The sequence below is a fragment of the Centrocercus urophasianus genome, unplaced genomic scaffold, assembly GCF_019232065.1.
Source record: "Centrocercus urophasianus isolate 14NV4802_14NV808 unplaced genomic scaffold, USGS_Curo_1.0 seq_17, whole genome shotgun sequence".
NCBI lineage: Eukaryota > Metazoa > Chordata > Aves > Galliformes > Phasianidae > Centrocercus > Centrocercus urophasianus.
In genome coordinates, this window is record NW_024884722.1 from 20323159 (window position 1) to 20338547 (window position 15389).

The 15389-nt window shown below is 39.6% G+C and overlaps 1 protein-coding gene across 2 annotated transcripts in view; it reads left to right on the forward strand.

Moving 5' to 3' along the window:
• Positions 1 to 15389, forward strand: part of ADK (adenosine kinase) — a 267965-nt gene that overhangs the window by 228943 nt on the left and 23633 nt on the right. For both annotated transcript variants that reach the window (XM_042817993.1, XM_042817994.1), the window contains exon 9: positions 66 to 180. In XM_042817993.1, coding sequence (XP_042673927.1) covers positions 66 to 180 — 115 coding nt within the window. The remainder of the gene's footprint in view (positions 1 to 65; positions 181 to 15389) is intronic.

Here is a 15389-nt window from a genome sequence, read left to right on the forward strand (position 1 = left end):
AAAGTTCCAAGCTTTCACTGCTCTAATATGCTGGTTACAAGAATTTTCTTTCTCTCTGTTAATAGACTGAAGACATTAAAGAGATAGCCCGGAAGACACAAGCCCTGCCAAAGGTGAACACTAAAAGGCAGCGAATTGTAATCTTTACCCAGGGGAAAGACGACACTGTAATGGCTACAGGTATATTTTTCATATCTTTGTTGTCGCTCAGTAAATATTCCAGTTAAGCAACAACAAATTCTGGTTTTACCTATTACAACTGTTAAATGGTAGGCAGAGCATTTGCCTTTTGATGTGAGTGTTTCTCATCTCTGTTATGCTTCTCACTGTTTTAAGATTCTGAATTTGAGAAGTTAATATTTCACAAGAATGCCTGAGAATTTAGTTCTGAACATGTGAAGTACTTCTGTATAACACAGATCTAAAATATTGATCCAGTTGGTTTTGCTCAGATTTTATGACTTGAGATTTTATCTGTGTAGCCATCTTTGCTGCAAACAAGAACACACTATGCCTGCTGAGAACAGCTGTGCAACAGTATAGTATATTTAAACATTTGTGAAAAGGAGGAAGTGAAATCCAGTACTAAGTGAATTTCCAGGCTTTTTTGCTTTGAGCAGAAAGCTCACTTCAAGCTTTTCTCAGCTGTCTGCTCTTCTATTCTCAAAGGAATATGTGAGAAAAAGGTGTTCTAGCAGGGATACAAGTAGTTTGTGCTGTCGAAATTGATGATGTACGACACACAGATTTAAGCATTATAAACACGACTGCCTACCTTTTGACAGTCTCTTTAATTTTGTCCACCTATGCTTCTAGACTAAATAAAGCTATTAAAAACATGTGCTGTGGTGAGCCACTGTAGTCATTCATTCCTGCACAAGGTAAGTTATTAGTCAAGGTTGAATTCCTCCTTTGGAAATCAAGTGAAGTTGAGGAAGCTTTTCACCTGAGGGACCAGTGCTTACTCATACAATATTTGCCTCAAAATCAGAACTTGCTTCAGCCTGTGGCTGCAAGGCTAGGCGCTAAGTAGGTATGTCACTGGTGTATAGATCATTCTCAGCAGCAGTTAGAGTGATTTCTCCGATAGTTTGCTCCTTCCTGTATTTTGTTGGCTACAAACTGATTTAAAGGCAATAGAAAGCAGTCACTGAGAGTTGTATGTGTATCTCGCTGAATAATGATGAAAGCATTGCTTCCAGAATGTTACTGCATTATGTGAATGGCCCATATGGAGGCACTCCACTGGAGTATTGTACAGTTGGCTGAAAAATAGCAGTGTAAAAATGTTTTTATACATGAGATAGTAATAGTGGTAGTAAACCTAAATCTTACATGTAACCCTCCTGTGCTCTTATTTAATTTTCACTATGTACTTATTTTATTCTTCAAACTGGAGTTGTTAACAAATCCATTAATCCATTCTTTGATATTTTTACAACTGGGGGCTTATTTGAGGAATGACACTTGCTAATCTTAGCTGTTTGTTTGCTATTAAGTGAACTTAAATTAGAGAATGCACTTTATATGCATGATAAATGCAAGATGGATAGGGAGTGTATGCAATGGTGTCAGCTACAAAAGCAAACATGATAAATGTTAAGGCAGTTTTGAGCCGTGGGATAAGCTATTTGGTGCACGAGCATAGCTGAATCTCTTTGCTATGTTGTTATTCATGGCAGCCAAATAAATGTCAATAATAAAAGAGAATTAAAGATTTTCATTTCCCAGAGGCAGTCCTCTAATACAGCTTGATCTTTCATTTCATTTGTAATTCGTTCTCATGTCAGGATGCAATCATTTGCCAGGCTCTGTGTGTCATGTTAAGTCATTTAATAATGATTAAGAACATAAAAATGTTTGGCCTGTGGGGCAATTCTCAAAAGAGATACCGATTTGTTATTGTTTTCCCCCTTCTTCCATCCTTTGGTATGGATCATCTTTTTCCCACCTCTTCACATTAAAATAATAATGAAAGGAGGAAAATGTGTCCCTTAATTTAGCATATGATGATACCACACAATGGCACGGAGTACTATTAACGCTTAATTCAGCACCAATTAGGTCTTGTTGTGCTTTCCTTCAGTGGAAAGTGTAAAATGTTTCTAAATGGTCTTTGAAAGACTTGCTGTATTTCAGAGTAGTTGCCAGTATAAAATTCATTTCCCCTTTCTAATACACAGGGTAAGAGTAAGTTTTTGAAAGTGCCTGCCTTCACTGTTGCCCTAGGAGTAGAAGCAGGTGCCTTGGACTGGACTGTTCTATGAAGAAACACAATAAACAGTGTCTTACTTATCTCAACCTAGGCATTATACAGTGAGAAAGACAGCACAGTAAGAGCATCCCTACCAGACATCTATTTCCTCAGTTAAATACAGCCTCTGCCTACTGTCCTGTACAAGGGTGCCATGGGGCTAAGATGAGAAAGGCTGGATTACAAGAGTAGGAGTGCACCTCTTTGGTGGGTTACATACAAGTTGAGTGATAACCAGAGAATGGAAATAATGAGGGGATCCACTTCAGTGCAGCTTTGGTTGGAAGGAGAGGACCCTGGAGGTTAGTGAGAGGATCTTGGGAATGGAAGACCTCCCTTCGGTCAGGGAAGAGGTGGTCCGAGAGCGCCTAGGCAACACCAATGTTCACAAATCCATGGGACCCGATGGGATTCATCCACGGGTGCTGAGGGAGCTGGCAGAGGTGATTGCTGAACCGCTTTCTGTCATCTTTGAGAAGTCTTGGAGGACGGGGGAGGTGCCTGAAGACTGGAAGATAGCCAACGTCACCCCGGTCTTCAAAATAGGCAAGAAGGAAGACCCAGGCAATTATAGGCCAGTCAGCCTCACCTCTGTCCCTGGAAAGGTGATGGAACAGCTTGTATTGGATGTCATCTCCAGACAACTGGAAGAAGAGGAGGTTATCAGGAGTAGTCAGCACGGGTTCACAAGGGGGAGGTCGTGCTTGACCAACCTGGTAGCCTTCTATGATGTTGTCTCTGGCTGGGTGGATAGGGGGAAAGCAGTGGATGTAGTCTACCTTGATTTCAGCAAGGCATTTGATACCGTCCCCCACGACATCCTTATAACAAAGCTGAGGAAATGTGGGATAGATGAGTGGACAGTGAGGTGGGTTGAGAACTGGCTGACTGGCAGAGCACAGAGGGTCGTTGTTGGTGGTGCAGAGTCCGGTTGGAGACCTGTAAGCAGTGGTGTTCCTCAGGGGTCTGTACTGGGTCCGGTCGTGTTCAACATCTTCATCAATGACCTTGATGAGGGGATAATGGCCACCCTCAGCAAGTTTGCTGATGATACGAAGTTGGGAGGATTGGCTGACACGCCTGAAGGCTGTGTTGCCATTCAGCAAGACCTGGATAGGCTGGAGAGCTGGGCAGAAAAAAACCGGATGAGGTTTAACAAAAGCAAGTGTAGAGTCTTGCATCTGGGGAGGAATAATTCCATGCACCAGTACAGGTTGGGGGATGACCTGCTGGAGGGGAGCTCTGCGGAGAGGGACCTGGGTGTCCTGGGTGACCTGGGAGTCCAGCGGAGGGCCACGAAGATGGTGAAGGGCCTGGAGCATCTCTCCTACGAGGAAAGGCTGAGTGAACTGGGTCTGTTCAGCCTTGAGAAAAGGAGACTGAGAGGGGACCTGATCCAGGTCTATAAATATCTAAGGTGTGGGGGGCAGAATGGCGAGGCCAGACTGTTTTCAGTGGTGAGTGGAGACAGGACAAGGGGAAACGGCTGGAAACTGCAGCATAGGAAGTTCCGCACAAATGTGCACAAGAACTTCTTTACAGTGAGGGTGACGGAGCACTGGAACAGGCTGCCCAGGGAGGTGGTGGAGTCTCCTTCTCTGGAGATGTTCAAGAGCTGCCTGGATGCCTACCTGTGCGACCTGCTGTAGGGAACCTGCTTTGGCAGGGGGGTTGGACTCGATGATCTCTGGAGATCCCTTCCAACCCCTACAATTCTGTGATTCTGTGATTCTGTGATTCTGTGAAATGAGGCAGATAAAAAGGATTATTGCAGGTTCCCAGAAAACAGAAGTATCAGTAAGTACTTGAGGAGTAGAGCATAGAGCAGGAAGGTACAGATTGTTACCAAAATAAAAGAAGGGTTGACCAAGAATTTCAGAGCATAGTATCTGATAGACTGAGACAGCTAAAAAGCCCACTTCCTTCAGGGATCTGTCCTAGCCCTAAAGCAAGGTTGTTGAATCAGTATGTGAATTGCTGCTGATCACCCACCATTGTTTTAATGCCCACCAAAATCATTGGTGGCTCACCTGTAGAAGGCCATGAACTGTGGCTGCTCAGGCACTGATTGACAAGCAACTTAGAGGCCCACACAGCTGGAGCAGATCATGAAAATGGTAGGAAGTAACTGCATCAGCCATCTCAGTCCAAGCCATTCCCATTTATCAGTCCAAATTCCTAATCTGTCTGAATTATTTGTTTTTTTTCAGAGAAAAAATGTCTCTATCATGGAGCACATTGGGTTTTTCTGCTGTCTGTTCTTATCTCCTCCATCACAGTACTCCAGCCCCAAGGCTCCTTTCCTCTCCCCTTCCTTCCTGTTCTCTGTCAGTAGGAATAATTGCAAGAAAAAGGCAATCTCATATTCAAACTGAGTGTGATCAGTATGTTTTATAGGGAAGGAAAGGAGTGTTTGGGATTGGCACACAGACACTGTGGTAGATTAAATGTTGACTAAATTAACTGTCAGCTTCTAACAAGGCTTCTCAGAGCATGCGATCAATGCCTGAAGTTCTCCCGTTCGTGCCATTCGGATGCATTTTCCTCTGACGTCAAAGTTTATTTTTCTACTGAAAAATTTAAAGACATTGGAGCTTCTTAATGACTGTAAGAACTACAAGATGACACAAATGCTATAACTGTCTCTAACATCTGTCCCCAAAATGGCTGAATTTCAACAAAACTCTCCTGAAAAAAGAGTAACCTGAGAGGTACACCTCTGATGAAGCCTTGCAGTAAGAGGACTATGGCTTGGGAAAGATAGTAGCAACTGAAAATAGCATCGATGAACTTGCTTACTGAGGAAAGTTTGTTTGAGGAATAATATTGGTTAACGTCTTGTGTGGATGCCTTTTGGCCATAGAGGGAATTGCTTGGCTGTTGGACCCACTACCACAACCTGGCTCCATCCGCTCTGAATTTGACTCCAGGTTCCTGAGTTTGCAGGATACATTCATTTCATTTTTCAACACTCTCTTCTGTAACCAAAGAAAATATATAGGCAAGGAAGGAAGGGAAGGGCTGATGAACATCTCCAGTCTCCTGATTTCAGCAGCTGGGGCTTTTCATAAACACACCAAAAATCACAAATTCTGACGTTATATGTCACATCTATTTGTGTGCTATATCATTTGTCAGAATCAACTGCTCTGAAAACTATCCATTTTTACAGAGTTGCTCATAACGTTTTTAAACAAATTACTTTAAGTCTGATACATTCTGTGACTAGTCTTCGCCCAAAGGGAAATCTTTGGAAAGTCTGAGCAAAATCAGTTTGACAATGGAGAATCAATTTAATAGTGAAATATTTGCATAATTCAAAAACAGCTGAAGCTACAAACTTTAAACTTAGCTAGTTTTATAGCTTTAATAGAGGAAAGAAAAACAGTCCAAATGTAAAGAAAATCACTTCAGCATTTTTCAAGTTATGAATGATGAAATCTGGCATGTTCAGACCTGAACATAGAATGTTCAGGTTTTTCCTCTCCAGTGTTTGCAAGACCACCTCTGTTAAGGGCACATTTGTAATAGGCTCATTTGTTAGAAAATGGCAGTAGTAAATAAATGAATTTTTAAGGATTTGAACATTAAAACCACCAGAATTAGGGTTTACTGAGTTAATGACACTGCTTACATCGTCTTCAGTTTGTCGATGGATGGCATGAGAGTGTTTCAGGAAATGTACTGGCTTTGAAATACAATGTGGTAGAATGAGAAGGGTCTCCCTTAATAATCCTGAAATGCACCTAACATAAAGTATACACTGAAGTCGTTTGGGGAACTTCTACTTGTTATTACTGCATGTTATTTAATCAGTTCCATAAATTACACAGCATATGCTATATGGCCAGATTAATATGGAACAACAAAGCTTGCAATGTTACCAAATTTTAGAGCCCACTACCAAGCTTTTGATGTTAGAGTAATATTAGGTATTTGCTCTCTGTTATCTGAAACAGGGTATTGAGCTAAATGGATTTTGGTGTAAGTCAGTACAGCCGTTCTCAAAGTGATGTATGTACATACATTCACAAATTAAGAGTTTCTATGCATTTGAATGGAACCAAAACGTGGTCTAAATGAATATAGCAACAGAAGAATGGAGAGTCTGTATTTACGAATGAGGAAACTTCTTGGATGTTAAAATCATTTAAAAGGAGAGTTTTTACACTGATGTTTAAGCATATAACAGTCTAAACAGAGGTCAGTAGTTCTTTTTTGTCAGGTTGTGCTGCAATCATAGACCACCATGTTACCTTATCTATAAAACGAAGAAGTATTTATTACTATTGACACTGCTGACTTTTTACGGTGGGTCTGTTTGCAGCTCCTCTTTCTGTAAATTACTCTGGATTGTTTGTTTGCAAGAAGCAAGAAAAAGTACTTTTCCCTTACGTCTCCTAGCTTTCATTCTCAGCTTTCCAGACAGGAAAAATCTTGACTTGCTCTTTTTATCAGACAGCCTTCCTGTGTGTTTGCACAAACAAAGTCACGTCTTGGATGTGCAGTTGGGTTCTCTTTTTCACATGATTTCATAGCTTTACTATCCCCTCTCCTGTCATATTCACAAATGTAAAGTAAAATTTAAATACTAAAAATGGATTTAAGAAAAAAGGAAATTTTGGTCTGCTAGTCACACAACAAAGAAGCCAAAAGCCCAACAGAATTATTTTTAGTTTAGTTGTGACTTAGGAGGCACAAAACCTAAATTAATAATGAACCTTTGTTGATAGGGATTAATGAATAGCAAATCTGGTAATACCTTCTGTAACTGAGACCACTCATGATTTCATGCTGTGTGGGAGAGGAGATCTGAGCATTTTATTAGACAGCTGAAACACATTATTAAAACCTACATTCCTGGACACCTGTATCTTAACTGGAATTAAAGGTCAATAATTTCACCTCAGAGAATGCATATATCTATATAACTATAGGCATATAAGTAAACATATATTTATATGTGTAAGTAATGTGCACGTGTGTTTTCATTAATTTCGTATCAATTTAAAGAAAAGAGTATCTTTTTTAGTCTAATGTAATAATATGTCACTTTGGCCCAGCAATTAAGAGTAAAGTCAGGAAATTCCCATTTCTTGCTTAATCACTAGCAACAAGGAATTTTCAAGGCAAAACTTCACCTTTCATTAAATGTAGCCTGAATCTCAGGTGCTACAATTAATTTACATTCTGGCATTCCAACGAAAAGTTGCTTCTTCAGCTATGAAAAATATGTTTGCTGGCAATAAATAGGAGTCCCTATCCCACACCTTAGGACTTGTCAATATTTCCTCTTACATGGAAGAATTCGTTTCTCAAATACAGATATGTAGACCTAGGAAGTCAATTTTTGTACCATAAGCCTAAAAGGAATTCTTGGAGATGTAACTGTTAATACACTGCTCCACTGGTGATGTAATAGGAATTTATGTGATGCTGGAGAAGCAATGTGGAGTGGAAAAGGGGAGCAACACTGGGTCAGTCCAAAGGTCCATCTAACCTAATTCTGCATGGGTAGTAGTGAGTGCTTGTAAAAACTGTTTGGATTCAGCCACTTAAGAGCATTATTGGCTATCTCCCTCTTCTTGTATTGCAATGAGCAGTCAGTAATTCCAAATACAACAAACTCCAGGGAACTCTTGCTTGTTTCTCCTTCATCAGTCTTTTCTTCCAGACTCTCTTCCTATTTTGTTTGCTTGTTCTGTAATTGTGACAACCCTGCTACCCTTCCCTACATCTTTTCTCAATTCTGCTATACCCTTATGAGGGGGTCACTAGAATGTTCAACATGAATGAGAAGTTTACAAAGTGATGTGATTTTTTTCTCTCCTTTGTTCTTCATTCCTCATAATAGTTCCTCACATTTTATTTGCTCTTCTGGCTGTCATTTTCATGTTGTAACTTCTTTTTCTTTATAGTATGGTAAGAGGTAGTTTAGAACCCATCACTGTGTATTTAAAAGTGGATTTTTTCTTCATGAGTGAACCATTTTAATAAAGATTGACAAATGATTTTATAGTATGGGGTGCTTTTGCAATCCTTCACACTCAACTATTGGTTTTACTACCCTAAATGAGTTTAAACCAAGATGACGTTCGGGATACCGAAGAGCTCTTCTTGGAAGCACTACGCATAGCTGAAGATGCTGTCTGTAGCAGGCAGGCACAATTAACATCAAAACAGGCCTTGTATGGGTACTAGTGAATACTGGTGCCAGCGTTGGTACACAGAGCTCAGGAACTGCAGTAGGAAACAAGGCAGGAGGACACTATGGTACCTGCAAACCATACTGGATTCAGTTAATGCAGAGCCTCACTCCAGGCCGTGTTTTATTTCTATTTTCCATCTGGCAATGAAGTCTGCAGTTCTCAGGCTGGAAGGAAAGTTACTTCAGCATCAGCTGAAGTATATATATATATGTATATATGTGTATATGTGTGTGTATATATATATATATAGAAAGAGAGTAGAATTATGTCTGCTAATCAAGAGCAAAGAATAAAGAGACAAGTCTATGAGTATATTATCAAAAAATAAATGGTCTTTTTGGCATCTTACATTTTGGAAACCAACAGTTATATCATAGAATTATGCTAAAAGAATAGTGAGACTGCAGAATCAGTCATTCAGCACATAGGAAGCACTAGAACTAATGACAGCCTTCCAAATTGAGTTTATGCTGCTTGGTGGACGTGTTATGGATACAACTTTGTAGAGGTTGTCCCCTATTTTCTGAAAGTGACACCTTGCTGAGCACCAAGTGTGAAGTTCTGATGACGTCTTTTCAGCCACTGTTTTTGCAGCTATAATGTTAAGAAAGTCTAGAACTGTAGTATCACCTTTCATGTAGAGCAATCATTCTGTAAACTTTTCAAGTTCAACTTTGTTTCAAGTTCAGAATTCTCCTTTTCTGTACACACATTCTGTGTTGCCGCAATATCCTGTGTTGTATGCTACCCATTTCTCCTTTAAAACATATGGTTCCATGAACTGAAATCTGAAACACGTCGCTTAAAGGGTTGCAGTGCATAGGCTTCTTCCCTTCTGACAGTTGGGTTAAAATTGTACCCATAGAGCAGCTATTTTATGTAATCAGTCAAAAAGTAAGTTTTTTTGCCACGCATTCAACTGTCAGTAGTTGTTAAGAAATATCTTTTCTCTTTACCTTGATTTGGTGTGATTATTTTTCTCATGCTAAGAAATTAAATGTATACCTTGTTCAGCAGGTTTCGTAATAGATCAATAATTTGTTGGCTTAACTTTTTTTTTTTTTCCTGTGGAAACATGGGAAGATCAATGTCTATAGTGCCCTAGGTCATGATCAATACTTTTAATAAAACTTCCTTTTCCTTTTTTTTATTTTTTTATTTTATTTTTTATTTTTTTTACCTTTGTACAGTTTCGCCTTTATTAATGAGCCCTTCCTTTAGTTTCAGACCATTAATGGTTTTCAGATAATGTCATACTGCCCAAGGTCAAGGCCAGTTTGAACTTATAACTCTACTTATCAGTGATTAAATCTATTGCATGGGCTTAGATGTGTTAGGAGACATAAGAGTTCGAAGCACTGCTTTGTAGGGATTCTAAAGAAAACAAAGCCTCAACCTTTTGGGAGGACTACACATCAAGGCTATTCTCTTTTCCTTCGTAAACAAATAACAGTTGTCTTATTTATGGATCTCAGGTAACATCACAGGTAACTGCTATAGCCTTGACTGCTTCTCAATTAGTTATGAAATGCTCCATTTTGAGTTTTATAACATTAAACTGCTCATTTTGCAACATGAATTTGAAATGAGATAGCCTACCTTTCGCTGAAAATACAAATGGGAAGCTAGTAACTTATCAAAGTATGTGTTATCAGCTGGTGTGCTTGCAGAGAATATGATACTATTGTCTCTGAGGCTCAGCCTGGTGTCTTCTGAAATCAATGGAAAGATCTCATTAACTTCATTGGGTATTGATTATGGCCATGGAGAACTTGAAATGCTCATGAATATAAATGGTTTATACATAAGCACATGTCTTTTTGTGTGCTGTACCTTGTCTGCAATGTCTTGATTCAATTTTTGTAGTCTACCTAGAGGTTATACAAAAAAAGAACTGTACGTACGCTGAGAGATTTTATGACACATCTTACCTTAAGGTGTCTTCTTTGCTGTCTGTTACAAATGAGGCGCATAAAAAACTGGACCCTTTGACCGCTGGCAGCTAGACAGGGTATCTTCTGTGGAAGATCTTTTTTTTCTATTGTTTTGGCAGTTTTCGCCTTTATTTTTTTGTTAGGCAGCAGTTCACTTCACAGTAAATCATCACAGAGGAGTTTCAACAGCATAATCTCCACTCAGAAGGTGCCCTACAGACTCTGATAGCCTATCATCTTTAATTTAGAGATTTTATTTCCCATCTTGTGATTACAGTTGAATGAACATTGTAGAAAAGTTTAGATTGTAGCTATCCATGGCATGCTTTTGCCTTAAATGATGGAACTTAGGTTTTCAAGGCTCTAATCTTCACCAGCTCAAATAGTCACTATAAAATAATTGCATAGAGTGGAAGGAGAGTAAAATATGGGTATGTATGGTGACCCTGGAAGGAAATTAACTGTAGGAACTGAGCCTTTGATTAGAAGTTTCTCTGCTGTAGCATTCAGTCTCAGGCAATAGAAGTTGTGGTAAATAGATGGCTGAGTAAAAGACAAATTCTTATATCCGGAGAGATAGAGCAGAGATGCTGGGTAGTGGGAAAAGTGGACAAAGAGGAGGGTTCATGGAGTCCTGCTTCACCTGGCTTTGGGGATTTAGGATACAATTTGTGCAAGGCAGCAAAATGTTTAGAACTAACACTGGAGCCAGGAAGAGCATGAGTACATTGGAATTCATCAAAATGGTTAATTGTATGCAGGTGGAATTGTGAGGTTTTATGATCAGTTTGGCTCAGTGATTTCCACAGTAAGTTTTATAGGTAAAACAAAGTGGGAATGATTTAAATCCCATTGTGAAAAGTAAAATGTTACTCATTGTGTACCATACCAGTGACCTGGCCTTGACACAACTGAGCGTAACACGGGTTATGATGTGGCAGCTTAGACATAAGCCTTCAATGCCACAAAAATAAATTTTACGTAGTTGATCCTATTTAAATCAAAGCAGGCTTCAGCTTACTTCCACTTTGTTTTGTTTATTATGAGTACAGAAAGCCAGTAAAATAAGCAGACCTGACTTAAAGCACATACAGACAGCAGATTCAGTAAATATAGCAAACTTGAATGATTTTTATATTATTAGGTTTTGGCTTTACCTACCAAATGACTTAATAATAATATTTCTTTAAAAAGAATACAGACACTTGTCAGAAACTGGATTTGGAGTTTGGAAGGTGACTCCCCGTGATTTTATTTGCTGTGCTCTGCTACCCTGAGCCCACCCAGCCCCTTGTAATCCATCCTGATTCCTGCAGTCAAAACTAAATCAGAGAGGAGTCCGTGGAACCAAATATTTATATCCCTTGTAATCTGACACTGTGATATTGCACTGGGAACCTGAAAAGATGCCAGACCATGCTTTGTGGCTAACAGCAATTGATCATGAATGAAACTGCAGAACTCGATTCCAAATTGTTGGCTTTCTAAATTTGATAATAAGTACATTTCCTGATAGAATATAAAAGTGCAATAAAGTGTGCATGCCCTCTTTTTCCTCCTCATCCGTCCAATTGCAGAGTGCTCTTTCTTCAGTATATTGTCAGCGCTGACAAGTGAATAAGAATTTGAGGAGCAGTTGGCTACCAAGTGATGGCAAATTTTAAGGTTATGCAAATTGTGCCAGTACAGCCCAGCTTGTTTCAGACCTCTTTTCTCTATTATCATATCAATTGAGTCAGCTCATAGTAGACAAAGCAAGGTTATGGGAACCACCTAGAGCATCATGCACCATTAAACATCAATGCAGCATACATGAACATCTGCAACAACGATCTTATTAACAGAGGGCATAACGGAAGGCAATAAACAGCTTTCTTAGTCACTTAATTGTAAAAAATTTAATAACCTAATACTTGCATTATTTATCAATAGCAAGTTGGCCCAAAATTATGCAGTTGTGGTGAATTAGATTGTACTGCCTATTGCACACTGTGAATTACCACAGAAATATGAGAATTCATCTGAGAGCAGTTAACACCGTAGTTAGTAGAGCGCTAATACAATTTTCTTTCACCTCTGGCACATGATGGGATATAGGTGTCTGCCTTTTGTAGTGTCATTTTTGTATTTGGCTAAAAATAAATATGAAAAACCTAGAAATCATTTTTTAATTTCCTGCTCACCTTGACATATGAAACATTTGAAAAAATCAAGCTTGATTTGAAAGGTAGAACACAGAAATTATGAAGTGATCTTTGTGTGCTCACTCCAAACAGATGATTAGTGAAACAAAGCATAGCGTGTTAGATGTTCATACTGCAAATGCATATCGGCTCCTGGGCAGCCACTGCACTGAGCTAGATGTGAGCACGTGGAGCTGTGGCATCCAGTGGCCTAGGAAGTGTGTACAGAAATTAAAATAAGTTAGAATTTGAAGGTAAAGACAAATGAGATTCAGTTCTTCAGGGTCAGGTTAGGGCTGGCCACAGGGAGAGAGGCTGGGCAGGGCAGGCAGGAGGTGGGCACTGCAAGAGGACAGCACCACTTCTCTGAATGCAGTCTGCACGTGCAGAACATGGGGGCATCCATCAGTGGGAGATGGTTTCTGCAGCTGATTTGGTGGAGATGACTCCTTCATTTAGGGCCAAATTTCTTTTCTAGGATTGCGTAACTTTCATTGAAGTCAGTGGTGTTGCTCTGTTTTTTGGTGGTGTTTTTAAGAGCAGCATATTCCCCCATTGAGATTAGAACAAATCGCAGCCTACACTGCAGTGGCATCTCATAACGGAAGTAAACCCTGCAAAGCCTGAAAAAATTCATTTAGTAAGCAAGTTCCATTCTTCAAAACTAAATAAGTAGCCTAGGGAGATCTTAATTAAAGGCAATAGAGAATTTAGAAATACAGCATGAGAAATAAAAAAAAAGCTTGGAAAAAATTCTAGATCTGAGCTCTGAGTTAAAGGGCTGAAAAATTAAATTTTCTACATGTTATTTGAGTATTTAAAAGCAATTTAAATTTCTAAAATTTCTGTGGCATATCTACCTCAGTGATGTCCAGCTGGCATCTAGTTCATTAAAAAAAAAAAAAAAAAAGAGAAATATGTTTATACATTAGCTTATTTATGGTAATGTTTCTAAGGAAGACTCTCTTTCACTTTGATGGACTGATTCTATTTATGAAACTAAATATAAATTCACCCAGAAGAAAAAGCTCCTTCAGAACTGCTCTGTGGTGACCTAATGCTCACTCCTTCTCTTTTCAGTCTTACTGATGCTCAAGTAAAAGAGAAATGCCTTGGGCCCATTTCTGCCTCCACTGACGACCCGTGCTTCTCAGATTATCATGTAGCATAAACAAAGCTGTCATGTAACATGGCATTTATTTAAATGATGTGATTTCTGTGTTCACCACTGTGAAACTGAGGTATCGCTAAGAAAGCTTGCAAGTTTTGACAGGTGTGTTTGCTGCATTAGGGCAATATGCTTAATGTGTGAGTAATGTAAGGCATAATGCAGCAATTGTCTTGCTCAAAACCAGATTATAATGTGTTTTTCTTCTTTTTGTTTTAGCCAATGCCCTGATAAGTTTTGGGCTGAGATTGCTTTGACCAGATAACAGATAGATATTTGTATGAGAATTCTCCCACAGGGGTGTTTGGACGGTCCAGCTGTGCAGTGGTTTCATATCTACCTCTGGAATGGCATGGAATGGAGGACAGTCATTGTGCATTCTTGCTAGTGTGTGGATCAGGGCAAACAGTAACTGCAATGCACGGTCTGCTTTCCTAACTGAAAGGTACTTCATTTTTGCAAGCAGACAAGTTTCGGAAGGTTTAAGAACTCCTGTGAGCTAGAACATGGGTCACGTAACTTGGGCGTACGTATGTGAGGTATTCTTTGCATTAGACATTGAAAATTGAAATTCCAGCCATCATTTGCATTTCCCGAGTTTCCTGTTATTGGATAGAAGTAGAGAGTTGTTTGTATCCCGAATGCCATATATGGCTCAAAAAGTAGTAGTATTTGGGGTTGGGGTTAGGTTAGTATTCTTACTTACAATGATGAAGAATTATGTGTATTGATCAAACCAAATCGTAGGTCTTGCAGGTCAGGAACAGAGCTCTATGTTTGGTGGTATCCAAGGCCAGCGTGTTTTTATGCCAAGCTGTACTTTACTGGGGCATTAGCCTCATCGCTCCTTTCATTTATTGTAACCCATCTCTTCTTTCTTCAGGGCTTATTTTGACGTGTTTTATATGGCAAACCTTTTCTTAATTTTGATGTCTATGTCTTCATTCTCTTTGCCTTTCCCGAGTCTTCGCCCCCTCTCCTGGTGCAGAGATCCCAGGAAGCTCTTCAGCTCTGAGCCCTACCTTATGTCCCCAGCAGCCGCTCAGCCAGAGGAGCGCGTTTTCTGGCAGCTCAGTGGGCGCAGCTTCAGCTCACTCTGAAATCTGTGCCTAGCGGGCAAATGGCAATGCTCATGTGTGCTCAGAAAGGCTTCCTCAACAGAGTTCATTGCCATTCTACACTTTAAACATTGTGACACATGCCAGAAAAATTCAGCGGCTTGTTCTTTAGGGAAGTTTTTCCATATATGTATGTATGCATTTATTTATTTATTTATTTAAGCCCACGTGAAACAAAACTGCGGTGTTTCTGTTGACCTCCACTCGATCCCCCATCTTTTGCACACAGCCATAGTGTTTTGTTTACTTGCACAAACAAAGAGTTATTCCGTGTGAGAAATAAAGCAGAACTTGAGCTCCTGTCATTGGCAGTGATTGTACAGACAATAACAAAGGCTGAGTGGCTCCCACGCCTTCCATAAAGTAAACAAAACACATTAGGGCCTTTAAAAGCTATTGGTAAGTCATTATTTATGCTGTTACTTCTTTAACAGTTGTAACCAGACAGAGAATTCTGGGTCGTATCAGATGCTGGAGTAAATCACAGGTTGTTTCAGAGACTTGCCGGGAGGGCAGACTGAGG